The 24788-nt window shown below is 41.5% G+C and overlaps 1 protein-coding gene across 9 annotated transcripts; it reads right to left on the minus strand.

Annotated features, from left to right (window-relative positions):
• Window positions 1–2: 2 nt before the first annotated feature.
• LOC6581002 (probable lysine-specific demethylase 4B) lies at window positions 3–24756 on the minus strand. Of its 9 annotated transcripts, none has more exons than XM_002006757.4 (10): window positions 24201–24752; window positions 12467–12948; window positions 12067–12405; window positions 11163–11485; window positions 10856–11100; window positions 10370–10768; window positions 9050–9502; window positions 4798–7171; window positions 3151–3746; window positions 2061–2171 (listed from the first exon to the last, which is right to left on the minus strand). In XM_002006757.4, the coding sequence occupies exons 2-9, from the start codon at window positions 12890–12892 to the stop codon at window positions 3710–3712; spliced, it is 4596 nt and encodes a 1531-aa protein (XP_002006793.2). In that variant the 5' UTR covers window positions 12893–12948; window positions 24201–24752; the 3' UTR covers window positions 2061–2171; window positions 3151–3709. The 9 variants fall into 9 exon arrangements, with proteins under 9 accessions (XP_032586640.1, XP_002006793.2, XP_032586638.1 ...); XM_032730747.2 differs by lacking the exon at window positions 24201–24752 and adding an exon at window positions 14995–15756; XM_032730748.2 differs by lacking the exon at window positions 24201–24752 and adding an exon at window positions 14490–14830.
• Window positions 24757–24788: the final 32 nt, after the last annotated feature.

Raw genomic sequence — 24788 nt, forward strand, 5'->3', positions numbered from 1 at the left:
TGTATATATATATATATAGAAAAATAAATTTGGTATGCATTTTAACATTGTGTAATATCAGTTGTGTTTTCTTCTTCACATGCTCGCAAAGCTTTCAATTGAGTTGTGGCTGCTTTCTAAGTTTAACTTGGCTTTTATTGTTTAAATATCAATTTTACTTTGTTTTGTAATTAAATTTTGTTTTGATTTCCTTTTTTTTTTTTAATGCTGCTCTTTTTGGTGGCCAAATGCGTCGATTTTTGGTAGATGCCCTACGTAAATGGAGGCGGGGCAAGTGGAATATTGTGGATAGAACTCTAGGAATTTGTTGCAGCTGGCAGCAGAGCAACACAACGAGCTGCGCCACGTGCTGCTCTGCGGCAGGTGCAACGGGCTGGAGATTTAAAAGAAATATGTGGTTGGCATTATCGTGGCATTATTCAAAAATCGACCCATTTGGCCACCCATTAGACCCTACGCGGCGAATAGTTGCGCTGCAGCAGCAACAGCTGCAGCCTGTTGCTGTTGTTGCTGCTGCTGCTGCTGCTGCTGTTGTTGGTGGTGTTGCTGCTGCAGCGGCGCCATAATTGGTATGGCGGTGCCGTCGGCCGTCAGCAGCAGCGTTTGCGTTTGCGTCTGCGCTGGCTGAGCTGCTGCTGTCGGCTCGGCTAAGGCCATATTGGCTGTCGGCCAGTCCGCGGGCAACACAATCAGCTGCTGCTGGCCAGCTTTGCTGGGATGCGCGATGATGCTGCCGTCGGCTGACTGCACCAATATGGTGTTCGGTGGCAGATTGAAGCAGGTGACAGTGCCATTGGGTCCCACGGTTTGCAGCTGCAGCGCCGCCGGCTGCTGCTGCTGTTGCGGTTGCTGCAGCAACATGGCAGATGTTGTCGTTGCAGCTGCAACCGCTGCTGCTGTCGCATTCTGATTGCTGTTGCTCCCGCTGCTGAGATCAAGACCGTCGCTGTCGTTAACTGTTTGCTCCAGCACCTGTTGCTCCTCGCAGCCAGTCGCCTCCTCGTCGATGACCTCTTCCACCAGATCATCCTCGTTGAGCTCTTCGATGATGTCGTCTGTGTTGTCCACATAGCTGGCTGCGTCTAGAGCAACGTTGCCTCCAGTTGCGCCCATGGGCGGCGAGGGCGTCGGCGTCGGCATGGCCAGATAACCATCCGCCGACTTGGCTGTCAGTGCTGTGCCCTTGGGTATGCGAAATTTGCGCAGGATTTGGGCTGTCGATGAGCACAGGGCGGCATTCAGTGTTTCCGCATCATCATAGACATCCTCATCAATGAGCTCCTCCTCTTGCTCGATCAGATGTTGCTCTTGCTGTTGTTGCTGCTGCTGCTGCTGCTGCTGCTGTTGCTGCTGTTGCTGCTGCTGTTGCTGCAGGTTAGATGCGTCTGGCGTAATGATAACCTGGCGACTGCGGCTGGCATTCGCATTGACGCGCAGCAAGGTGACCGCTGGCTTGCCGCCCGCTTGGCTGCCATTGAGCAAGGCGAGTGGCGGATGCTGCTGCTGCTGCGGCTGTTGTTGCTGCTGCTGAGATTTGTGAACAGCTCCACGTGCGGCCAGCAGTATGACTGGCGTCTTCTTGCCAATTGTTGTCTTTATGCCATTGCTGCTGCTGCTAACGTTGTTATTGTTGTTGTTGCTGTTGGCAGCACTGCTGCTGTTGCTGCCGCTGCTGTTGTTGCTGTTGTTGTTGATAATGGTACCGCTGCTGCTGCTGATGTTGTTAGAGTTTGGAATGAGAGATGAGACAGCATTGGGATTATTAGTGTGTTTGTTGTGCACTTGCAAGTCGCGTCTGCTTTTCGAATTGCTACGATTATGTGTTACAAAGTCAGCGAATTTGTCGACGAAGCTGACAGAGGCGCTACGATTGCTGTTGCTGCTGCTGCTTTGAAAGCAACTGTTGCTGTTGCTGCTGCTGTTACTCTTGCCATTGCTGCTGCCGGCGGTAAGGCGAGCGCGAGAATTGGCCTGCTGTACGACAATATCTTCGTAATAGATTCGATTCGCTTCGTGCTGGCGACGTGGCCGATCATTGTTGTTGTTGTGGTTGTTGTGCATGTTGTTCTGAATGTTGTTGTTGCGTGGTGTGTATGGCTGCTTGAACTGCGCATTATTGTTGTTTATGTTGTTGTTGTTGTTCTTGTATGCTTGTTGTTGTTTAAAAGAACCTGTGGTTGTTGTATGGTGATGGTGGTGGTGGTTGACGCATGTTGTTGTTGTTGTTGTATTTATGTATTTTTGTGTGCAAATCATAAAAATATGACATTAAAACAACACAAGACATGAACACAACGGGCGAACCGAAAAGTTGTTGAGGAAAATGAAGAAAAAGAAAAAAACATTTGGTTGAATAAAAAATTTGATTAACATTTTGTATAATTTTGATATTCTCATTAATTTAAGGCTTTTGCTTAGTTACTGGGTTAGTAAATCATAATTCATGTATATATGTGTTTGTGTGTGTGTGTGTAGGTGGTTAAATGAGTTATGTACATGATATGGAAAGATGGTGCTGTGAGCTTTAAAAAATCCAATTGGACCAATTAATGTTTAAAACGAATTAAAAAGGGATGCAAATAAAAATTGATTAATTCGTTGCTGCTTAACGACACACACTGCAATGACATTCAAACTGATCAACGTATCGTTGCCTGCATTTAAACTAATTCCGATATATAAGAACGAAAATATATTACTATCGATCTATCGATAAAAAGCTTAATAAGCAAAATGTTAGCGTTAACAGAAATTATAAAATCGTTTATATAACTGATAACTAAATGTAAAGCAGACTCTTCTCAAACCTAAAAATATATTCAAACCAAAATATTATTATTTTAAAAATTTATAGTCATACTAAATTATGATCCCCATTGATTTTTTTTTCGCAAATATTCTAATTGAAGAGATTATGCCCTGCCTGACACTGCAAAAAATAAAACCAAGAAATTGCCTAGCATTGAAATAAGGAACAGAGTGCTCTGAATGTGTGTTAACAGGGAACGGATAAAGGGTAAAGGATAATTGGTTCATGGATTGTTATGAATGCGCTTATACAACAATTGGTTAAAAACAAACAAATAAAAACAAAATAATCAAACCAAATATTAACAATAAATAAAAAGCGAATTGAAAAAGTACACATACCTTGCACTTAAAATGTCCAATTTTATATTTATAAACATATGTATATACATTTATGTTATGATTTAGTTTTGATTTAATGTGAGGGTGTGGGAAGGGCGTCCATTGTAAGCCAAATGCAAATGAAATGTTTTATGGAGTGCGCAAAAATGAATGAAATGTGTGAAGTTTTCTGTTGTCGTATGCACACACACACACACACACACCCACACACCCACATACAAGCACAGACACTCGCTCACACGCGATCAAGCAGTGTTGTATAAGTTGAATGTATGCGAGTTCATCCTTGCTCAGTGTGTTCAGTGTTGCAAAATGTGTGTGTTAAATGAGTATTATGAGTAAGCGTTTCGATTTATAACATGTTTATGCATTTAATAATTTCTTTTTCTTTTTATATTTGCATTGTAAATGGCTTCCATTTGCGTTGCTATTCAATTTTTTAAATTTTTATTTAGTATTATCATTTTATTTATTTATTTATTTATTTTATTTATTTATTTTTTTTTGGTACTTTGGCTGCAGTTGTCGGTTTTATATATTTCGCGGTCGTGTTGCTTTATCAGAGCGCTAGAAGCACGGCTTCTGATATATCGTAGCTATAGTTTCATTTATATTTTATAGACGAGTTTTGTTTATCGTTTGATTGATTGATTGATTGGTCGGTTGGTGGGTTGGTTTTGTGTACATAAAATAAAACAAGAGAAAAGAAAGAAAAAAAAAGAACAAAATCGCATTGAACACATTGTAATTAAAATCATCGGCGGAAGTGAAAATATTAAAATAACAAACAGATAATTCCTATGTACAATAAATTCTTCAAAATATGTGAGTTGTATTTCTTTATCGTATATGGTAAAATGTTAATTTTAAAAGTTTCAGATTTAGAGCACTGATTAGATTAGAGTAAAGTAACCGACAGCAAAAATAAAGCTGAATTGAAAGATTTGATGTATTAAGTTTGCGCGATAGAAATACGATATAAATAAATGCACAAATTTAAATAAAAAACTATAACTAAACTAAGTTAAGCAACATTGTTACATACTCAGAAATAATATTATAATATCAATATATTGAATTGAAAATACTTAAATACACATACTTAAAGAAAAGCTACATGAAAATGGACTAAAAATTAAAAATAAATCTTGTTAATGCGCAATTACGTTGTATTTCAATTCGCAACTCAAATCGAAAATGCGATTTTTATTTGAAAGTAGTGTGCGTGTGTGTTTTTAGTAGAGGTCGCGACGTTGCCCAAAACTAGTCGAAAACATAAGTGAAACGAAACGGAATTCAACGCAACGTAACGGTACAGCGACAGCAAATACGCAGCGCCGCCGTCGACTACGCAAGGGAACTGATAAAGAGAGTGTGAGAGACAGACAGCAATAGACAGAAAGAGAAATAGAGAGAGATAGCGAGTAAATCAAACGAGAACGCGTTACACTAAAAAAATTACTTAAATTGTAGCGAGTAGCATAGATTCATTTAAATAGTCATAATTATATATATGTACATATATGTATATATTGTACATACATATATATTATGTGTGTATGTATATAAATAGAAAGAGACAGATAAAAAAGAGAGAGAGAGAGAGAGAGAGAGAGAGGGGAAAAAGAGCTATTTGAGTGTGTTTACCTAATTTCTTTGGTTTCCAGCAGCGACGAGGTATTCACATCGTTCACCGCATTTATCATCGATGTGGGCGAGAAGGGCAGGTGGTACATGGAGGAGGCATCCAGCGTATAGGCGTCGCTGCTCTTTATCAGCAGCTCGTTCTTTAGCTCCATAAACTGTTGGTGCGGATTGTGGCTGAACTGGTGCTGCTGCAGCAGCTGATGCTGCTGTTGTTGCTGCTGTTGCTGCTGCTGCTGCTGGTGATGTTGCTGCGCATCTAGCGCATTCGCATTCAGCGTGGGCTGCGCGCTCGCGTGCGTGGTGAAGGTGTACTGAGGCGCGGCTGTGGCGCTCATCGTGTACGGACACAGATCGCCCAGCTCGCCGGTCTCCAGCTTGGGCTGAAAGCTCTGCAGGCCATCGGGCGTCAGTATCTGGTAGCTTTGCACTGTGCCGATGACATGTTGCTGTTGCTGCTGCTGCTGATCGCTGGGCAGCGTCGGCGTAGCCGCCGCCGAGCTGAGGTAGGTCACGTTGTCCAGCTCGTAGTGCGTGGGCTGCGTCTGCGCCTGGCTGCTGCTCACCTGCTGCTGTTGCTGCTGCTGCTGCTGCTGCTGTTGTAGTTGCTGCTGAGTTGTCGTTTGGTACGTTGCTGTTGTCGCCCGCTGCTGCGGCGCTGCTGCCGTTGTGTAAATAGTCTGCGTGCCGTCCAGCTGCAGCGGCACCAGATTGCCCGCCTGATCCTGGATCATGATGCTCTGTCCATGCAGTTGCTGCTGCAGCAGTGCCTGCTGCAACTCCAGCTGATTCGAGTAGATCAATGTTGTCGTCGTCGGCTGTGCACTCTGTGTGGGCGTGGCCTGGCCACGTTGCAGCGTCATGGAGCTGCTTGCGCCGGGATTGGCCAGCGCCAGCTGTGCACCGCCTGGCAGTATCATGCCGCTAAAGTCGAGCGAGGGCAACGTTTGCAGCTGCTGTTGCTGCTGAGGTGCAGCTGCTGCCGTTTGTTGTTGTTGTTGCAGTTGCTGCTGCTGTTGTTGCTGTTGCTGCTGCTGCTGCTGTTGTTGTTGTTGTTGCTGTTGTTGTTGCTGTTGCTGCTGTTGCTGCTGCTGTTCCGCCTCGGCATTCTGCACCTCATCCAGCACGCTGTCAATCTGCGCCAAACGCTTTTTGGTTGGCGTGCTGCTGGGCGTGGCCGCATCACCCGACTTCAGTTTGCGCACGCGCGGCGTTCTGGAGGTGCGGGCCCGTTTCGCAGCTGGCGTGCCTGTCGCCTCCGCCTTCTGCGGCGTACTAGCAGCAGAGCTGGGAGGCATGGGCACGTCCCCGTGCTTATCCTTTTTGTGCATCTTCATTTTGTCCGGCCGCGAGAACTCTTTGTTGCAGATGGGGCACGCGAAGATCTTGCGATTCTGGCCCTCGTGGAAGAGGTACGCGTGCCGCTGGAAGCTGTACTTGTTCTTGAACGTCTTGAAGATGTCGTTCTTCGCACAGACTAGGCAGTAGGCCACCCCATCGATGATGTGCTCGTAGCGCGCTATGTCCAAGCCACGCACACTCATCTTCTCCAGGTACTCGCCCTGCTCGTCCTCCGCTATGACTCGCGTTTTGCGTTTGCGCTTCTGTTTGGCTGCCGCCGCTTTGGAGAGCATGCCAGGCATGGCATCATTGATGCCGTGTTGCGATTGCTGTTGCTGCTGCTGGAGTTGCTGCTGTTGCTGTTGTTGTTGCTGCTGCTGCTGGTGTTGGTCGTCGGGGCCACTGATTGTGTAGCTAGTGGTGCCAGCCGCCTGTTCGGCTGCTTCGGCCTCCACCTCGGCCTTGATTACTTGGTATTCCTCAAAGTCGTGATCGTGCTCCATGCTCTGCTCCTCGTACTTCACTTGCAGGCCGCTCTCCTCGTCCTCCTCCAGCATCTCCTCATCCTCGCCCACATGCTGCGGTTCGTACTTGATGATGTCCGCGGCGACGGCGCTGCTGCCGTTGCTCAGGCAATCGCTGCTCCCGTTCTCGCTCTTCAGCACATGGTACTCCTCGTAGGTGCTGCCATCGAACTCGATGATCGTGCCATCCGTGTTGACTAGCGCCGTGGTCGTTGTTGTTGTCGCTGCGCCAGCACCACCTGCGCCCGCACCTGCTCCTGCACCACCAGAGCCATCTACGCTGCTAACGATGGGCGTCGCTGCGGCGGCGCTAACCGCCGTCGTGGGCATGCCACCGTTATAGTTCTCAAAGACTATCGTCGTGGGCGTCTGGCCATCCTCTCCCGTTGTGGTTATATAGTGATATTGTGGTTGCTGTTGTTGCTGCTGCTGTTGCTGCTGTTCCGTGGCTCCATTCGTGGTGGCGTTCGTGTGCAGGATGGAGGACGAACTAATAGTTGTGACCACATTGTCTTTTGTTTATATTGATTGAAAGTACATATTCGGTTTGGTTCATATAAAAGATGTGTTTCAATGTAATATTTGCATAAATAATCAATAAATCAATTCGAAAAATCGAAATCGAAATCGTGATCGTAATCGTAATCGAAATCGAAATCAACAATTCACTCAAAAATCAAATACGGAAATCAAATGTTGTGCAAAATGATAGCTACAAATCATCATCGAACAACAAACAGCTCTTCAAATGGGGCGGCACATCGCATTGGATATGGATATATCACCCAGATAGCTGTATACACTACTTACGAAAAGAAGTGAGTGAATTGGATTCTATATTCATACTTCGTTTGTCGCTTCAATTTGTGTTTACTTAATTTCTACAAATTATATAAGTATACGTGTTTCATACAATCATACAAACGTTAACTAAATCAATTTTAATGTCAACCAAATCTCTAAGAATAGTTGTTCAAAAATAAAAAACTAATTCAACAATTACGTGTGTTTATTCCAATTCGACATTGGCCACACTTAATTGTAGTAACTAAGAATAAAACAAAATAATACTAAAAAATACCTGAGTGCAAAATACTTACAAATAATAATTGAACTCAAATAAACTACGCGCTATGCTCACAATGGAGTTGAGTACACAAATATCGATGGGCAGCACTTTGCGAGCACTGCGGCGTGGAACAGCTTCCAAAGCAAATGGGCAGCACTTTTCAACATTATAAAACGTTAGAAATTTCAATTCGCAAATTAAGCTGCATATTTAAGCTTTTTTTTCCATAAAACAAATAAATTTAAATAAATGATTTAATAAACTACATGGGTTTGAAATAAAAATGGAATCCTCTAATAACTTTTTCAAAATTTAAAATTATTTATTTCATAATTGAAACATTAATCTAGTGTGCTTTCATATTTAGCATCGACTCCATTGTGAGCAGTAGTAAAAAAAAAAAAACTTAAGAGCTAAACTAAAAATGTCTAAATAAACTGAAAAATATATACGCTAATTTAATAAAAGAGAAATAAAAATAAAAAATAAAAAGTTTTGAGCCTTTTGTCAAATGCGCTTTGCTATATTATTAGTTATATTCATAAACATTCGTTATAAATATATTTAATATATATGTGTATGTCGGGGCCTAATTTGTGCATTTAAATATATGATATATATTTTCCTTTACAGTTATTCGATATCTGTTTTGCATTATAAATATAAAACAGAAATGAGACACTACGAACAAATACGCTCAGAGAAAAGTTTGAAATTTATGGGTAAAAAGGTGTGGAAAGTGTAAGAGAACTGAAAAGCGGTTTGTTATTTGTTTTTAGGATGCATTTCCTCTTTCTTTTTCTGTTTCATTTAATTTACGTTTTTTCTTTATTTTATTAAATTTCAGTTTATGTATAAAAAGAACGCAAATGGAGGACCAACACATTTAATTGAATGATAATGGAAATTTGTATTGTTTTCTTCTTCTTGTTCTTTTGAATATCACAATTTGTTTTCTGTTAGCTGCAGTTTGATTTTTGGCACAAAAACAATAATACTTTGAAAATTAAGAAAATAAATCAAGAGTTCATTTCTACAGAGTTTCAATGAGTTGCATGATGGATGTACAGAATAGATATATATACACATATATAGATGGTATTAAATAATACTGGTTGCCAATTAGTATGGTTAGAGTAATCAAAAACATAAAGAGTTAGTAAATTAGGCTGATAAATGAAAAACAAAAAAACCAAAGAGTCGAGCACACAAAATGTAAGCAAAACAAACTACGCAAAACGACAAACGCAATTGGTAAGGATTTTCTTTACGGTTTCGTTTAAAGAGTTACAAATATTGGCAGAAAGAAATTGTTACTTACCGGCAACGCTGGTTGCAACATGTTGCTGCGGACTGCTATTGCTGCTCGCCACGGCAGCGGCAGTTGTGTGATATGTGGCCGCTGCTGCGCTTGTCGCCTGTCCATTCGCATCACAGAGAATTTCATTTTGCAGCTGATAGACATTGCCATCTGTGCTGGTATATTGCTGCTGCTGCTGCTGGTGCTGCTGCTGTGGAATGCCGTTCAGTGTGTTGGCTGCGGGCAACATGTTGGTGCTGGTAATTTTCTGTTGCTGTTGTTGACTAGATGATGTTGCTGTTGTCGCTTGCTGCTGTTGCTGCTGCTGCTGCTGCTGCTGCTGCTGTTGACTTAGTTTTGGTATTTTGCCCTCGAATTTACGCGACTGTTGCATGAATTGCAACTGTTGCTGCTGCTGCTGTTGTTGTTGTTGCTGCTGCTGCTGTGATTGCTCGTTGAGCCCGCGTTTGGCATCTGTAAAAATGCGTTCGAAATTGTTATTACAAGAGCATTAAGGAGATTTTTGTTTGTTTGTGACGTTGGATGTTGGTTTGGATGTGGTTGTTATATGTTGGCAGTTAAGCGTTTGGGGTTGTGAAGCGAAACACACACACGCACACACATGTTATATACATATACACACACACATATATATATATATATATATAGCCATATATACATACATATGTAGCAAAAGCGAGCGAAGCTGCATCGGAAACAAATCGAAACTGAAGCTGAAGCCGAAACTGAAGCCCAACCAGAAGTTGAGCTGCGAGTAGAGCCCATGCATAGAATGTCCTTTTTAGTAAAACAGTTTTGGTTTTTGGTTAGTTTTTAGCATAAAGTTTCCTTTATATATATATATTTATATATATATGAATAGAGTGCTCTCATATATTTCTCAGGCGCTTACAAATTAGGACACAACTTTGACGACTTATGTTTTAGCAAGAATTTCTAATTTCAAAACAATTGTACAAATACAGTAAAAGCAAAACACAAATAGGAGACGAGAAACTAAAACGACGACGATGACGGCAATGAATTTAAAAAGGAAAATAAAAAAAAAGAATCGCTGACAAAAGCGGCTGTGAATGGGAGATCGATCGGATTAAAATGTTAGTCAATGGTTATTTTGTTGTTGATTGGATTATGGATAGCTGGATGTTGCCGATGATGATGGTGATTGTGGTTCTTATGTGACTATGCTTGTTGTAGTTGTAGTTGTTGTTGTGACTGTGGCGTTGCAGAGGCTGTTGCTGCTGCTGATGTTGCTACTGTTGCTGCTGCTGCTGCTGCAGTTGCTGTTGCTGATCAAATTGTTGCTGCTGTTGCGCTCACCTGCGCCAACACTGCTGCCGCTGCCGCTGCTGCTGCTGCTGCTTCTCTCAATGGCTGCTGCAACTGTTGCTGCTGCACTGTCTGTTGTTGTTGATGCACTGCTGCTGCTGCTGCTGCTGCTGCTGGCAGTCGCCTCCTTTTTTCGCTTCGTGGGCGTTTTGCGTGGTGTGGAGTTCGCTTTGGCGCGCGCTCCACCCCCGCGTGCCCCTCTTGAGGTGGAGGATGTGGAGGACGCTGGCGATATGGAGCGATCGTCCTTATTGGCGCGCGGACTACGACCTCGACTGCTGTTGCGCGAGTTATTCCGACGCTTGCTCGTCAGCCAATCATCGTCGTAGTCTGCGTCGTATCTACGCTTCTGCTTGCGCCGCTTAAAGTCCTCCTCCTCGTCGTCGTCCTCTGCAAAGATTAGTGGAGAACAAAAGAGCAAAACAGAAAAGTATTGATTATTGGGCTGATCTTGAGGTTGTCTGTCTTTGTGCTTACCAGTGCCATCGTCCATGTACTCCAGCAGCTCCTGCTTGGTCTTGAAGTCAGCAGGACTCTGCAGGCTCATTGTATCCTCGGGCGTGTACTCGGTTTCCTCCTCATTGAGCGTAAGCACGCTCTCTTTCAACATGGCTTTTACGTCGTCGGGCACATTCGGATTCTGTTGGATTTCATCCAGATCCAGATCAGGATTGCGCTCCTTGAAACTCTTCGCCTTGGTGGGATTGCATTGCTTCTTCATTCTGTGGTTAATGGGGAATTGTTATTATTGAAAACTAGCTCTAGGTGCTCGGTAGCAACCCACTTTTTATCACACAGAAGCACATCGAGGTGCGGTGGCAGCGGCGCAGCAGTTGGCACCACATTGGGCGGATCCTCTGGATGACGGCCGAGGTCGCGCCCCTCCAACCACGCATCGTATCGCTCGCTCTGGAAACGCTTGACAAATGTGTCCATGGAGATTTTGACCATGTCATTGCTGCAGGTACATTGCGTTGCACGCTTGCCGTACTCAATCCAGCGTTCCATGGCAAAGTTTGTGGATTCGGCGCAGTTGAAGCCATGATTGAAGCCGGCATGATAGCCGAAAGGAAACGTGATCATAATCTCACCCGATTCCTGGGTTATCTGTGTGTGGTAAAATATTGAGTACTTGGGACCTTACAGTTTCGTCAGTTTTGGGTTCGAACTGGCCTATATTTCTCAATTCTAGAACTGCTTTCTTCCTCGTTAGCTAATCAGACAGATTCGCGTTTCTCGAGCTATTGCATTAGTTTTGTAATCATTTGTAATCATTTGTAATCAAGTCTCGTTTACAGAACTGTATTCCGTAAATCCATATAGGAGCGATATATAATAAATTTGTTTCGATAATCAATGATTACGCAATACTTTGTTCCATAATTAAAGATTATTTAGAAGTGTACAAGGTTTCCAAAACCAAAGATAGTCGAGTATCTTTTGTTTCATAGGAGTATCAAGAAATTTTTGACTTTTCAAGAAGTTTCCTGAACCTTCACACTTAGTTATTTTAACCAAAGTATCTACTACTAACTTGCATCTAACCAAATGGAGAGATAATTCAAATTCTGTGAAGAAAACACTATAAGAAGGGGATCCATTCATAACATGGATCCATAATATGGCCAGTTCGAATTTCTGTCTTTTAGGTATTTCGAGAATCAATGGGAAATCCATATTGATTTTACCTTGCTAACTGGTACATTGTGCTGCTTAAGTATCTGCGGCGATATCAGCGTCATTTTATGTCGCAAATACGCATTGCAGTTCTTATAGCTGGCCGGGAAATACTGATTGGCGACCTTCTCCAGGCGCCTGCCATACTCGGGCGGCACCACGTACCACGTTTTGGGCGCACCGAAGTGCAGATAGTTGATCGAATACAAGTCCATGTCCTCGGTGTGCCAGGCGAATGTCGTTTTCCACATGCCAAAGTACAGGTAGGCAGTGTTGACGCCATCAATTTGTATATTATAGTCCTTGTTGACAAAGTCCAAAATGCTGCCCAGGCGATTTATGTTCCAGCTCTGTGAGAAATTGTGGAGGCATGAGAAAAATGACTCTCTGTTGGGTCCACCTAACACTTACATCCTGGTCAGAGTCTGTGATGCTGCCGCTAACATCGGCCCCATAAATGGGAGCCACGTAGGTTATATTCTTCCAATATTTACGCTCCAGATCTTCGAAATCAAAGTGCTTCGGTGTGGCATACCGTTCGGTGCTGGCCAGTTCGCTGAATTGCTTAACCGTCAGCGGTTTCTTTTGTATATTGATCTGTTGATAATATCCCTGTTTTCCGGTAACCACCTGGCAAATGGGCGCAGGAATCGTCACATTCAAGGCGTCCAAGTCCGCATAGCCACTGCGACGAGGTACCCACTCAGCGGGTGGCACCACCTTGGCCAGGCCTGCTTTGTGGGCGCCCTGTGACTCCATATAGGCTATGTATTTGGGGAAGTCCTTGAACTCCTCCCAGGTGGGACGGAATACCATAATGCGCGGTATATCGGACATTGTTTAGTTTTGCTTTCAATTATTTCTGGGTATATCTTACTTAACGCGATCTGTAACTGTTAGAGAAATATATATATATAGAGAGAGAGAGGGACAGATAGAGAAGCAGAGAGCTGCCTCTGCTGTCTGCATTAATCCAGCGCAGATGCCAAAGACTTGACATGAATGCGTGCGTGCCCTGCCTCCTGCTCATGTTGCCGTTGTAGTAGTAGTAGTTGTTGTTGTTGCTAAGCAAACAGGAACAGCTGCAACTTCATTTCATTTCATTTTCGAGCGCCCTTTTTCAATGGGACAGCCAGTAACGACAACAACAATAACAACAGCCACAGCAGCAGCAGGCAGCCAGCCAGCCAGGCGGGCTAAACAGGCTTCGGAGAATGGCAGGATATGCAGCCCGTCAGCCCGTCGGCTCGTCAGCCAGTTTTTATGGTCTGCATTGAAGAGATGCATTGATCTCGTTCTCATATCTTGATTATCTTACAAACAAATTTCAACCCAAATATGATAATTTTGTAGTTTTTGAAGTCGGTTGTATTCAAATATTTCTGTTATAAGACTGAAAATTAATATTAATTATAAATAAATAATAGTTGGGAAAAATTTGTCAAAAGTTTGTGGGAAAAATCGTTAGATATAACAATTCTGAAAAGTTTTTATTGTTATAAATTAAAGCAATCAGTCGCTGCCTGCAGGCAGGGGGCTAAATATTTGACCGATTACATTTATAACATATATAAAAGATATATATTATTATAAGATCATTTGTTATTACACTATTGAAATTAGCTTTACTTTACCTAGAATATAACTTAGTTTTTATTAGTTTCACTAATGACTAGATATATATTCTAGTACTCATTATCATTATAAAATACTGATCCTTAAATGATAATACTAATAATAATAATAATACATAGTATCTGATCTTGCATAGTTCTTTTTACAAATATATATATATATATTTTTTTTATAAATACACCTGATCCTTAATCCAATAACACGCTGATCCACAAAATTTAAATATTTGATTTTTCCTTGTACAATAAATGTATTCTCTGAAATGTCTAATTAATTATTACTTCTATTCATAAATCAAATTTTCACCACATCTTTTGGTACGTAGAGAATATAATTAGACTTTATTCCGGTCCAAATACATTCAAAATGGTACGAATTCCCAATAAGTATACTACTTTGACTATTTTTATCATCACAATATCCCTTCTTTTTTCCTGCAATATTCATAGTGAATACATATTAATCCTTTTAAGGTCCTCCGAGCTGCGTTTTCTGGGTTAATGTAATACATACACGAGCATATTATATGTATCTATGAACAGCTTAAACTCTATAATTGCAAACACAAATACAGTTATACAGTCGTAGAAATGAATTTGTTAGATAAGCAAGTTGAATTCCAAGTTTTGGCTGTGCCATAATCGGCAGCTGCATACATAAGAAACTCCAAAGGACACCAATTAAAATGGCGCAGAACAAAATAACGAAATGGCGAACAAAATAAATGAGGATACACCGACCGAGAAGTACGCCCAATTGGAATAGGAATATGGAAATTCACAGAAACCAAAGTACAAACCTCTTTGTGACATGCGAAATGTACAATGTTTATTGGCAGCCAAAAACAAATTGATGAATAAACAAATTTAAAGAACGAACAGCAACAAGGACGACAGCGACAGTGACGACGAGCACAGCGCCGTGCGAGACATGCAAGCAAACTACATGGATGAAAATTTACGCAATTTTGGGTCTACGCAGAAAACTGTACCACCACCCGATGAGACGACTACGGCGAGGACGAAAACAACGAGGACAATGAAGAGAACCTAAGCGACGAGTGCGCGCTGTGTGCGCAAGCGAGAGAACATGCTGTCAGCGCGAAGGGGCGAGTAGCAAAGTAGCGAGTCACATATGCACAGAGAGAAAGAGAGAGCAACTGCCATATACATATGTATTTGTGTGTGTGTGCATGTATGTGTATAGGTGTGTGTGTGTGTGTGTGCCATTTGGGTATATATGTATGTAAGTAATATGCATTGTGTATATGTATGGGAAAAGTGTATGAAAAATTTAAAACTCACTTGTGTGTGCGCTTCGGTTGAGTTTTAATTCAAATGCAGCCTCCCGCTCGTACTCTTGTTTTTGATATCTCTCCTTCTCGCTCACTCTAGAGTAATCCCACTACGTTTATTTGTTGGTTGAATTAAGTCTGTTTCTGCAGTTTATTGCACATTTTGCTTTTGTTGTATTTTTGGCTTTACTGGAACAGAACGAATTTTTCTTTTCTTTTCATCTGCTTCTGCTTCTGTTTTGTCACTCCTTTTGTGTGCTACACATTTCTTTCTGCTTGCTTTTTGTTGCTTACGTTCAGGCGCTCTCTTTTGCAAATTACGCCCGCTCTCACACACACTCGCTCTCTTCTATTCTTTTTTCCTTGCGGCTGGCACTCGCTTGATTTTGCACAATTGCACAATTTGTTGTTGTTTATTTAACGCGGAGTTATTTGCGAGCTTTGAACTGTAACTTTTAACTGTATACGACAAAGTTGGCCTGCAACATTTGGCGACTGTCTGCGCTTTTATTTTACTTATTCGTTTCGTTTCTTTTCTTCTTTTTTTTTATTATTTGTTGGAAACTGCCGGCTGAGGCAGAGTTCTCAATATAGTATTAAGATTTTGCTGCTGTTGTTACAATGATGTATGTATGTTTGTATATGTACATGTATTTATATTCTATGTATATAGATATTATGAACTGCTGCTTTAAACACACACACGGCAACGGGCGCGGATCAGCAACATGTTCTGAGCTGTCGGAGCGGCGAGCGTAAACTGAAACCAAGACGTGCCTGGCGAGGACGAAACAGCGCAGCCAAACGCCAGCGACAGCGACGCCGACTGCGGCAGCACACACACACAGAAGCAGGCGAACGGCCAGACACAGACATAGAGCGTTGTCCTTTTAATGCGAACGACGGTAGTAAAGCGTAATGTGCAAGGAAAACCAAGAGCGAACGCTCACAATAACGAGAGCAAAAACAAGTTTGACAGGATAATGGTTGATATACAAACATAAAAATAGGTGTGTGTGTGCGTGTGTCGGTGTCTGTGTGCGGAAAATGCAGAGGAAAAACGGCAGTTGGTTCGTGGCAAACAATAGATTTTTGCGCAGCAAATGTTTTCTGAATTATTGGCAAAAACGAGCTGCAGCGAATGCTTCACAAAAGCAACCAAATTTTCTATGCTTCGTACACTCTCTCCCTCTCTGTCTCTCTATCCCTTTCTCTTTCTCACTCACGCTTCTACCGCTAAGTCTGTAGACTATGTAGCAGTTAAACTGCGCCGGGCTTACACATAATTACGCTTTGTATTAGTCCGCGATTTACAGAGCTCTCTACATTGATCTGGGTAGGGGATCTGATGTATCGATTCCTTCAATCTATGGTAATCTACATATTTTCAGCTGGTTCTTGAACTCTTTCCGGGAAAATCTAAATAGTTTACATGCTACATGTTAAATGTAAAGCGTCGATCAAAAGGGTCTCAATATCGTATGATCGTCTCATTTGCAGCTTTAAATTGGCGTGCGATGTCTTTTCTTGACAGATTTATAAATTTAATTTGTTATATCATTTTTATACTACAATATAATGTGTTTAAAGTTCTTTGGTAGAAAGAACACAGAATAAATGACTTATCTTAGGTAAAGGGGAATTATTGGTAAGAAACCCAGAATTGAAGGAATATGATATCAATTATAATAATTATACCTTTTACACGTCAAAAATAAAAGATAAAAGAAATAGATCTGCAGAACAAACAGTCTTAACGAGCTTTGAGACAGTGAAATTTAAATTTAAGTTAACCACAAAATTAACTCGATGCTATGATCTCGCAATACAGCCGGAGGTAATTGAAAGGTTTACTTTGTGTGTATTTTTAAAATTCGCCTGCCAAACTGCTCTTACAAGAGCCTGGTAGCCCCACAATATGTTCTACCTACAAAAGAGGAATACAATTAACGAGGAGAAAAAACCTCTAAGTACAGAATTTAAGCAGCCGCAGCGCAAAACGAAAAAGCGAAACCAAACTAATTACAAGAAGAAAGAAAACGAAAACGAAACGTTGCACAAGGAAAATAATTTACAACATGTCATTAGCTGGGCAACGCCTATGCTCTGTGCCATGGGTGATGGCTAGAAGGAAGTGAGGAAGAGGAAGCGAAATAGAAAGAGGAATGAACAGCAGCAGCAAAGCCAACGACAGGATCAAAGCGTGACGCGAAAGGCCGTACGCGCAAGAACTGAACAACACAGATGTATTGAGGCAAAGGAGCTGAAGTGCATTTCGTATGGGGAGCCGGATCCTGCGCGCTGTTAAACTCACAAACTTGTTTTTTACAAACGCAGCTCAAGCGTGGCATCGAGTAAAAGAGAGAGACAGAGGCTGGGAGGGGGAGAATGAGAGAGACAGCAAGACCGAGAGCGACAGAGCGTCGCAGCGAGCTTGAGCAAAAGCGACGAGAATGACCAAACGGCGGCGTCAACTTCCGGCAGGACAAGAGCAGACACACATACATACACACATATGCACACACACGTTGTGTACACAATGTGGTCATTGACTGAACGGTAAAAAGCGAAAACAGGAACCAAACAGCAGCAGCTAAAGCAACAACAACAACAGCGAACTGACTGGCGATGACGTCGTCCTGCGGTCGCTGTTGACGTCGCGTCGGCTGAAGCGAAAGCGTGTAGAGAACACAATAATGCGCGTCCCCTATTCACTATAGCGTGTGCTTCTATATATGTGTATGTGTGCGTATATGTATATGCTCGTGTGTGCGCCTGTGTGTGCGTGTCTCGTGATTCACACAGCATATTTTCTAATACAATTTCATTTTCTCGTAAAATTTCAATTCGCCAGCGGCCTCAGCTGCTGCGCCAGGAACAACAGCACCACCAACAACAACAAACGTTATTTATTATTCTAGCGCTGCGCTGTGCCCGTTTTATATCCTTTTGTGAGGCTTATAGCACACGCGTCATACAAAAAGCAAAGCGCGCGTCCCCTTTTTTTCAAGTTTCCCTTTTGTTATCTCAATTGCACAACTGTGTTGTTTTTTTCTTTTTTGATGTAGCATTTTTGGCTCGGTCCAATGCTTTGTTTTGCTTTGCATTTGCCGACTGTTCATTACATTTGGTACATATCCTTGGGATTTAGAGAAGGGATTCGGGTACCAGGAGCCGCTCGCTTTTACAGTTTACATTTTCTGGTGCTGTTCGTATTTAGTTATTGTTGTACTTGGATCGGTGGCCGCCATTGCTGTTGCTGTTGTTGCTGCTGTTGTTGTTCGCCAACAAATTGAAGCTTTCAATGCTCGCTGCGCTGTATCGTTCTTGCGCACTCGCAATTGCAATTTCTCTCTCTCTCTCTCTCTCGCACACTCGCAAATGCACAGAAATACATAGAACGCGCTCTCTCATAATATTTAATGGCTCACACTCTCTCAGCTGCCGCCTTTGCGCCCAGCTGCCGCCTCAATCTAATTAATTCTCTTTTGCGCTTGACGTTCCGTTTCGCCTTGTCCGCCATTGTTTGTGCCGTTTGATTTGCGCTGCTGCAAAATGTTTAGTCTGCGTCGCTGTCAGCGTTTTTGCTGTTGCTGTTTCTAATGCTTGCCTTTGTTGTTCTTCTGCTGTATTTTATTTTGTTGCTGCTGCTGCGCTTGTTCCTGTTCTACGCACGACGTCAACATTGCCGCCGACGCCACTTTCTTGCATTGATTTTGTTGGACAGCGGCGTCGCCATTTTGAAAGCGCAAAGCAAAAAACTTTTGTAGAGCAGAAGAATATAAGGCGACAAATGTAATAATTTGAAGCCAACGTCGCGCGTGTTTAAGTGCCTGGCCGACCGGAAAGCAGGAGCATTCGAGACAGCGCTTGGTTTTTTATGTTTTTACTTTTTCTTCCTCGGAAATGCTCCAATTACACCATTTTGAGAAAGGAGCTATCAATTTCACCCTACTTTAAGAGTGAAACACAAGATTAAATATATATATATATATATATATATATATATATATATATATATATATATATATATATATATATATATATATATATATATAGTACAATAATAGCAGATATTTAGGTATTCAGTAATATAATTATTATCAATTTTCAAAAACAACTTTAGGAAAAAGTTTCCTAATTATTCCTATCGAATATTTCAGCTTATAATTTAAAGGTTATGAGCAATTTATAAAATAACTAACATTGTATTTAAATGTTGTTTACTGTTTTTAGAAGATTTTTAAATTTCATGTTTAAGGTACTATTCATATGACAATTTTCAACATGAGTTAATTTAATGACAAATCTAAATATCTGACGTTTATTTAAGTAAACAAAGCATTTTTTTTTTTTTTTTAATTTTCAAATTTTGTCAACTTATATTGCAAACATATTTAATATTCTAGTTATTTTATTGCGAATATATTTCTATATGATGTTTTAAATATTTCACAAACAAATTTTACAAAAAAGTATGCTATACTATTAAAAGCTTTATTATTAAAGCTTTACAAATTTTAATTTTATTTCGATCATTTCAAGTAAATTGATCTTTTGAAACGATCTAAATAAAATTATTTAATTTGATTTAGATTAAAAAAAAAAAAATTGAAAATTTTATTCATCTAAATCTGATATAAAATATGTTTAAGTATTTAAATCTTAAAATTCCAAGAGTCTTGACAAAGGGCATGTTCTTTTGCCCAGCAACCCGTTTAAGACCAACCTGTACGACCTTCAACCCCTTCATATATATACATACTTATATGCAGGTTGGGTCAATGCCAATTTTATAACCCCAAAAAATACTAATTACCCTCAATCGGGCCACACACATACACACCAACAACAACCACTAACCAGGACGGACCTGTTGAGCTGGCCACAAGTTTTAGGGGGTTGTCTATACTATATATGAGGGTACACCTGCGATTAGGTCGGGAAATCTATGCCAACAAACACCACCTAGAATAGAGAACCACCCAGAGACAGTCAAAACAAACAATACAATATATACATATATATAGCAAAAGAGAGAGCGGGGGTATGTTTATGTTATGCTTTATGAATGGGAGCGCGACTCTAACTACCACCAAGTCGCACTTTGTTTTGGTTTCTGTTGTTTTTTTTTTTTTTTTTTTTTTTTTTGGGAAAACTCCTAAAAGTGACGAAGACGTTGTGTGGATGAGGCTGATGACATGCCGGCACATGCCAATGAACTGCAAGGTGGGAAATACGCTGCTCTTGACAGTGGTGGTGGCGGTGTCGGCGGTGGTGGTTCGGTTAAGCACATGACCAAGAGCGGAACACAGCAGAGCACATGGTTTTTCCGTGGTGGTCGGTCGGTCGGTGCCTTATATTTGACTTGGTGGTTGCTGCCGGCTTACTCCCTGACGGTTGGGCTGATTGGGGGGTTTTTGTACCCGGTGTCAAACGTCCTTGCACCTACAAAGGCCGTGGACGCCTTACACTGTCTGCAGTGTGCGTTGTTGTTGTGAGCGGAACCACCCCATGCGCCATGTGGCCCAGAGCCAGTGCGCCAAAGTAGGTCGTGGACATGGTCGCATTGCCGGTGGTTGCTCTGCCGTTAACTCTACACACTGCACAGCAAAGCAGAACTCAGCTCAGCTCAGCTCTGCTCTGCAGGGTTCAGTGGTGGTTCCAAAAATATATCTATATATACATATATGTGTGTTGGCCCAGACTTGTCTAAGGGTTACATTTTGTTTATAAACATTGCACAAAACAGCTGATTTTTGGCAACATCCCCCATCAAGCGTCGTGGTATGCGTGTAGGGTCGGTCACGACCAGAGCCAACCGGGCCAACACTCTGACCAGCTGACGAGCCCGGCAGAGGCTCGACTCAGTATGGCCAACTCGTGCAGGCCAACCAACACCTGCACTTCAAGTGCTTAGTCCAGACCTCAGAGGCAACAGCAGCAGCAGCTGCTTGACCCGAACCAAGCCTGGCGGACTGAATGACTGCGTTGCCATCTGTCGCCACGCAAAGGTACGAAGGATAATAAATGCTTTGAACGCCGGCTGCAACAAACTACCTCTGCCTCTGCCTCTGCCTCTGCCTCTGCCTCTGACTGACTGCCTGCTTCGGGCAGCTGCCCGCTGTTGCATTGATTGCGACTATAGGGAACATCTGTTTTCAAATGGGAGTTCCCCTAAAAACTAGATACGACAACTGCAACAGCAACTGCGGCTACGACTGCGACTGCAACTGCTCCTGCAACTGCTATGGCATGCGCCATGACCCAAAGCAGAGGACTGCCCTACACAATGCACAATGCAGAAGGCAGCATCTGCAGCAGTTGCTGATGCATTTCCATCTACAGTTGATATTTCAACTTGGCAGCTGATGGACGTCGCTCGATTGATTAGCTGCGGTTGCTGCTCAGAATACACACATGTGTCTGTGTGTGTGAGAGAGTGTGTGTGTCTGCATTGAAATAGTTGAGCGATTTGTGAGCACTGTCACAATCTAGCTTCAATTGATTAATTGTAATAATTTACGTAGTCGCATTAATAATAATTAGGCGGGGAGATGCATAGTGACATAAGTTAAATATGGTTTAGGTTTAGCTGATAAGCTTTGGTGTTTTATGTGTCCATAATAATTTGGGTTTGAATTGAAACAGGATCACTAGATGAAAAGTTTAGATGTGTGCATTTTAATTGAATTTGGTAGTGAAAAAACAAAAAAATAAAATAAAAATAAAGAAATAAATAAATCAAGACAAATTTGAGCTTTACATTCGATATTACAGTTTTATTTTACCGGACTCAAACCATACGAAGTTAATAATAGGCAGCTCGATTTCAATAAACAATTTATTAACTTTTTATAAAGCTGTAAAAACAGCAAATGCTTAACCAATTGTCAACAATAAACAAACACACAACACACATTGTGATCTAATACTGTATTGAACGGAGAATAACGAAGAACAGGCTATTGAACAGACTATCCAATATTGTAAAGATATAAAACTTGTTTTTCACATTAACAGCAGTTATGCATACTCGATTCCTTATAATCGCAGCTGCTTGACTTTGAATATTTATTTGGATTTGGGTGTCCAGAAAGTACAAATGGATTCGAAGCGTAACGTTTCCACCAACAAAATTGTATATGCTGGTTAGGCAACATTAGCAGCTGTCCGAGCTGCATCACCTGCATGTGCCCCCCAGTAAAAAGGAGCTCGCTTTTCAGTCCCACCAGCCAGTCAGCCAGACAGCCAGCATATGGATATCAGAGATAACAAGGTACAGCAATGTTTGAAAACCAGATACGCTCCAGACGCAGCTTTTCGAGCAACTGTAATTCAATACGTGCACAGGGGCACGATCGCCCCAATTGAGCAAGGAATAGGACCCAAACAAAAAATTTAAAAATATGGAAGGAAAAAGTTTCGTATTGCATTCCCAACTTGTTTTCGGAAAAACCGGTAGCTCACACACGGGGTGAGCGATAGATGGGGACAAGAGGTTGCCGGGCGTGGCCAGGACAAGGTATTCAAATCGAAGCGATCGATCTACAGAGATTACATACAAGTTGTCTGGCAAAAAATAAAAGAAAAGGAAAGAAAAGAAATGAAAAAGATAACAGTTACAACATTTGAGATTTCCGTTTAGGAAGTGCAAAATGGAAGAAGAGACTGAGCAAAAGAATAAAAGACAAGGAGCGAACAGAGCTGAAGACAGAGAGAACAAAAATCACGCACATCCGAGGGACAAATCCTGTCGCAGCTGCGCGTGTGCATCCTGTGAAATGTTTGCGCAGGCGTACATTGAACTTTGCTTGGGTGTCCTGTTCCCAGCCCCTCTTTCTGTTTCCCTCTCTCTCTCTCTCTCTCTCTCTCTCTCTCTCTCTCTTTCTCTTCACTCTACTCTCTACTCGCTGTGTGCTGTCCTGTCTGCAGGTAGCCCACAGACACAGACATCTTGAGGACCCGAACTCGAACTCGAACTCTGGCTCAAGCTGCGAGAAGCAGATGTTTCTCTGGCGCTGTCTTTGTCGCAGGTCAGTTGTCGTCTGGGCTAGCCTGGACGTGAGCCTTTGTTTCATTATCCTGCGTCGTTGCCCTGCCTCGCTGCTTAAGGGTTGTCTACGCATGTCAATAACTTTTTTTTGCTTTTCAAACATTTGTTTGACGCTTTGTTTACACCGTGAGCCGAGGTGCGTTTGTTTGATTAGAAGAAGTCATTAACACCGCGATAGCTGAGCAGCTGTCGCCTTCAACATCAAGGCGTGGCCACACCAAATATCACTAATAATAAAAGACTACAAACTGTCTTAGATTAACGAAACGTTTAAAAGCTGTTTTAATTATATGCCAAAACAGAATCAAGTTCTGTAGATGAAAAAGTTCTTAGTCCTTACTGGTTAGTTCTAATGCTATAATAAACTGAACAACTATCTCTATCTCTGTAATGGGTTTCCATTACCTTAACAAATGATCTTACAATCTTAAATTTGATATATTATAATACAATTATATAAAACAGAACTTTTGTTTTCCTTTCTTTGCAAATAAATAATGGAGATCTAAAGTTCTTTTGACAAATATGTACTATATACATAAAGCAATAATATAAATCATCTAGTAAAAAAAATTCAAAATAAAAGTTAATTGCCTAGTTACATAATTTAACTGTAAATATAGATCACCGGCTTTTATAATCAATAGAGTAATATAATAAAGTAAACAGTTCTGAGAATAATAGCAGAATTTTTAAAATTTTAGATACACAAAGATTACTATATAATGGCCAAACTATCGTCATCCGCAGAAACAAAAAATTACTTTGTTCAAAATTTATAAATTTCTGATATGTTCCACAACATTCAAAATTTGAAGGCAATGATAATATTATCGCAGACCGACAGACGTACAGATTTTGCATAGTAATTAGTATTTAACTAACTAATACTCCATCAATACATATTTATCTTAAGTTGCCAAAATATAAAATAAACTAAAAATCGCAGCCGCAGATCAAATTACGCATTGACCGGCTACAAAAAAATATACGAAACCCAAAAGATAAAGCCGAAGGAAAGAGTGGGCCGCAAAGAGAGCTGTCAATTAGGCTCGACAATGCGGCTCGCTGCACGGCACAAAGGTAACTTGAAAAATCAATTTTGTGCAAAACTTGACTGAATTGCACCTCATTTATAAAGCTAATTAGGAGTAACTTACCTTTAATTAAGAAGTCGCTGCACTTTTTTCTTACATGCTGCTCGGCTCGTCAGTTGATATCGATAATAAAAATGCTTTCTACAAATTCGCAATAGTTTGGGGCTCAGAACACAAATCCAACAACAAACGGCGTACGTGACCGAGTTCACAATAGACGTGTATATTCGGTTTATTTACAATAGATCAGCTCGTACTGCTGGACATGCCTGAGTGTGGGTGTCAACACGTGTGTGAGTGTGTGCTAGGCTGTCTCCGTTTCTGTTTACTGTGTTATCGCTGTCTTCATAAAAATACCACTATATTTGTTTTTGTGGTTTCCAATCAGTATCTATATACAACTGCACTACTCAATTTAAGGGACGCGTTTGTCTGTGGTGTCGCTGTCCATTGGCATTTCTGCAGTATACTCTGCAAACAACATTTGTCATTTGGTTTTACACACATAAAACTTTTCAGATTATGTAGTCACACACTTCACAATGGACTGTTACAAAATACATAGAAACTGCAAAATTTTTGCTAAATTTAACAAAACACATTGAAAGAACTAGAGCTGCACCACATACGATAAAACGATTCAAGCATCGA

This window comes from Drosophila mojavensis, unplaced genomic scaffold (assembly GCF_018153725.1).
Source record: "Drosophila mojavensis isolate 15081-1352.22 unplaced genomic scaffold, ASM1815372v1 contig_81, whole genome shotgun sequence".
In the NCBI taxonomy this organism is placed as follows: Eukaryota; Metazoa; Arthropoda; class Insecta; order Diptera; family Drosophilidae; genus Drosophila; species Drosophila mojavensis.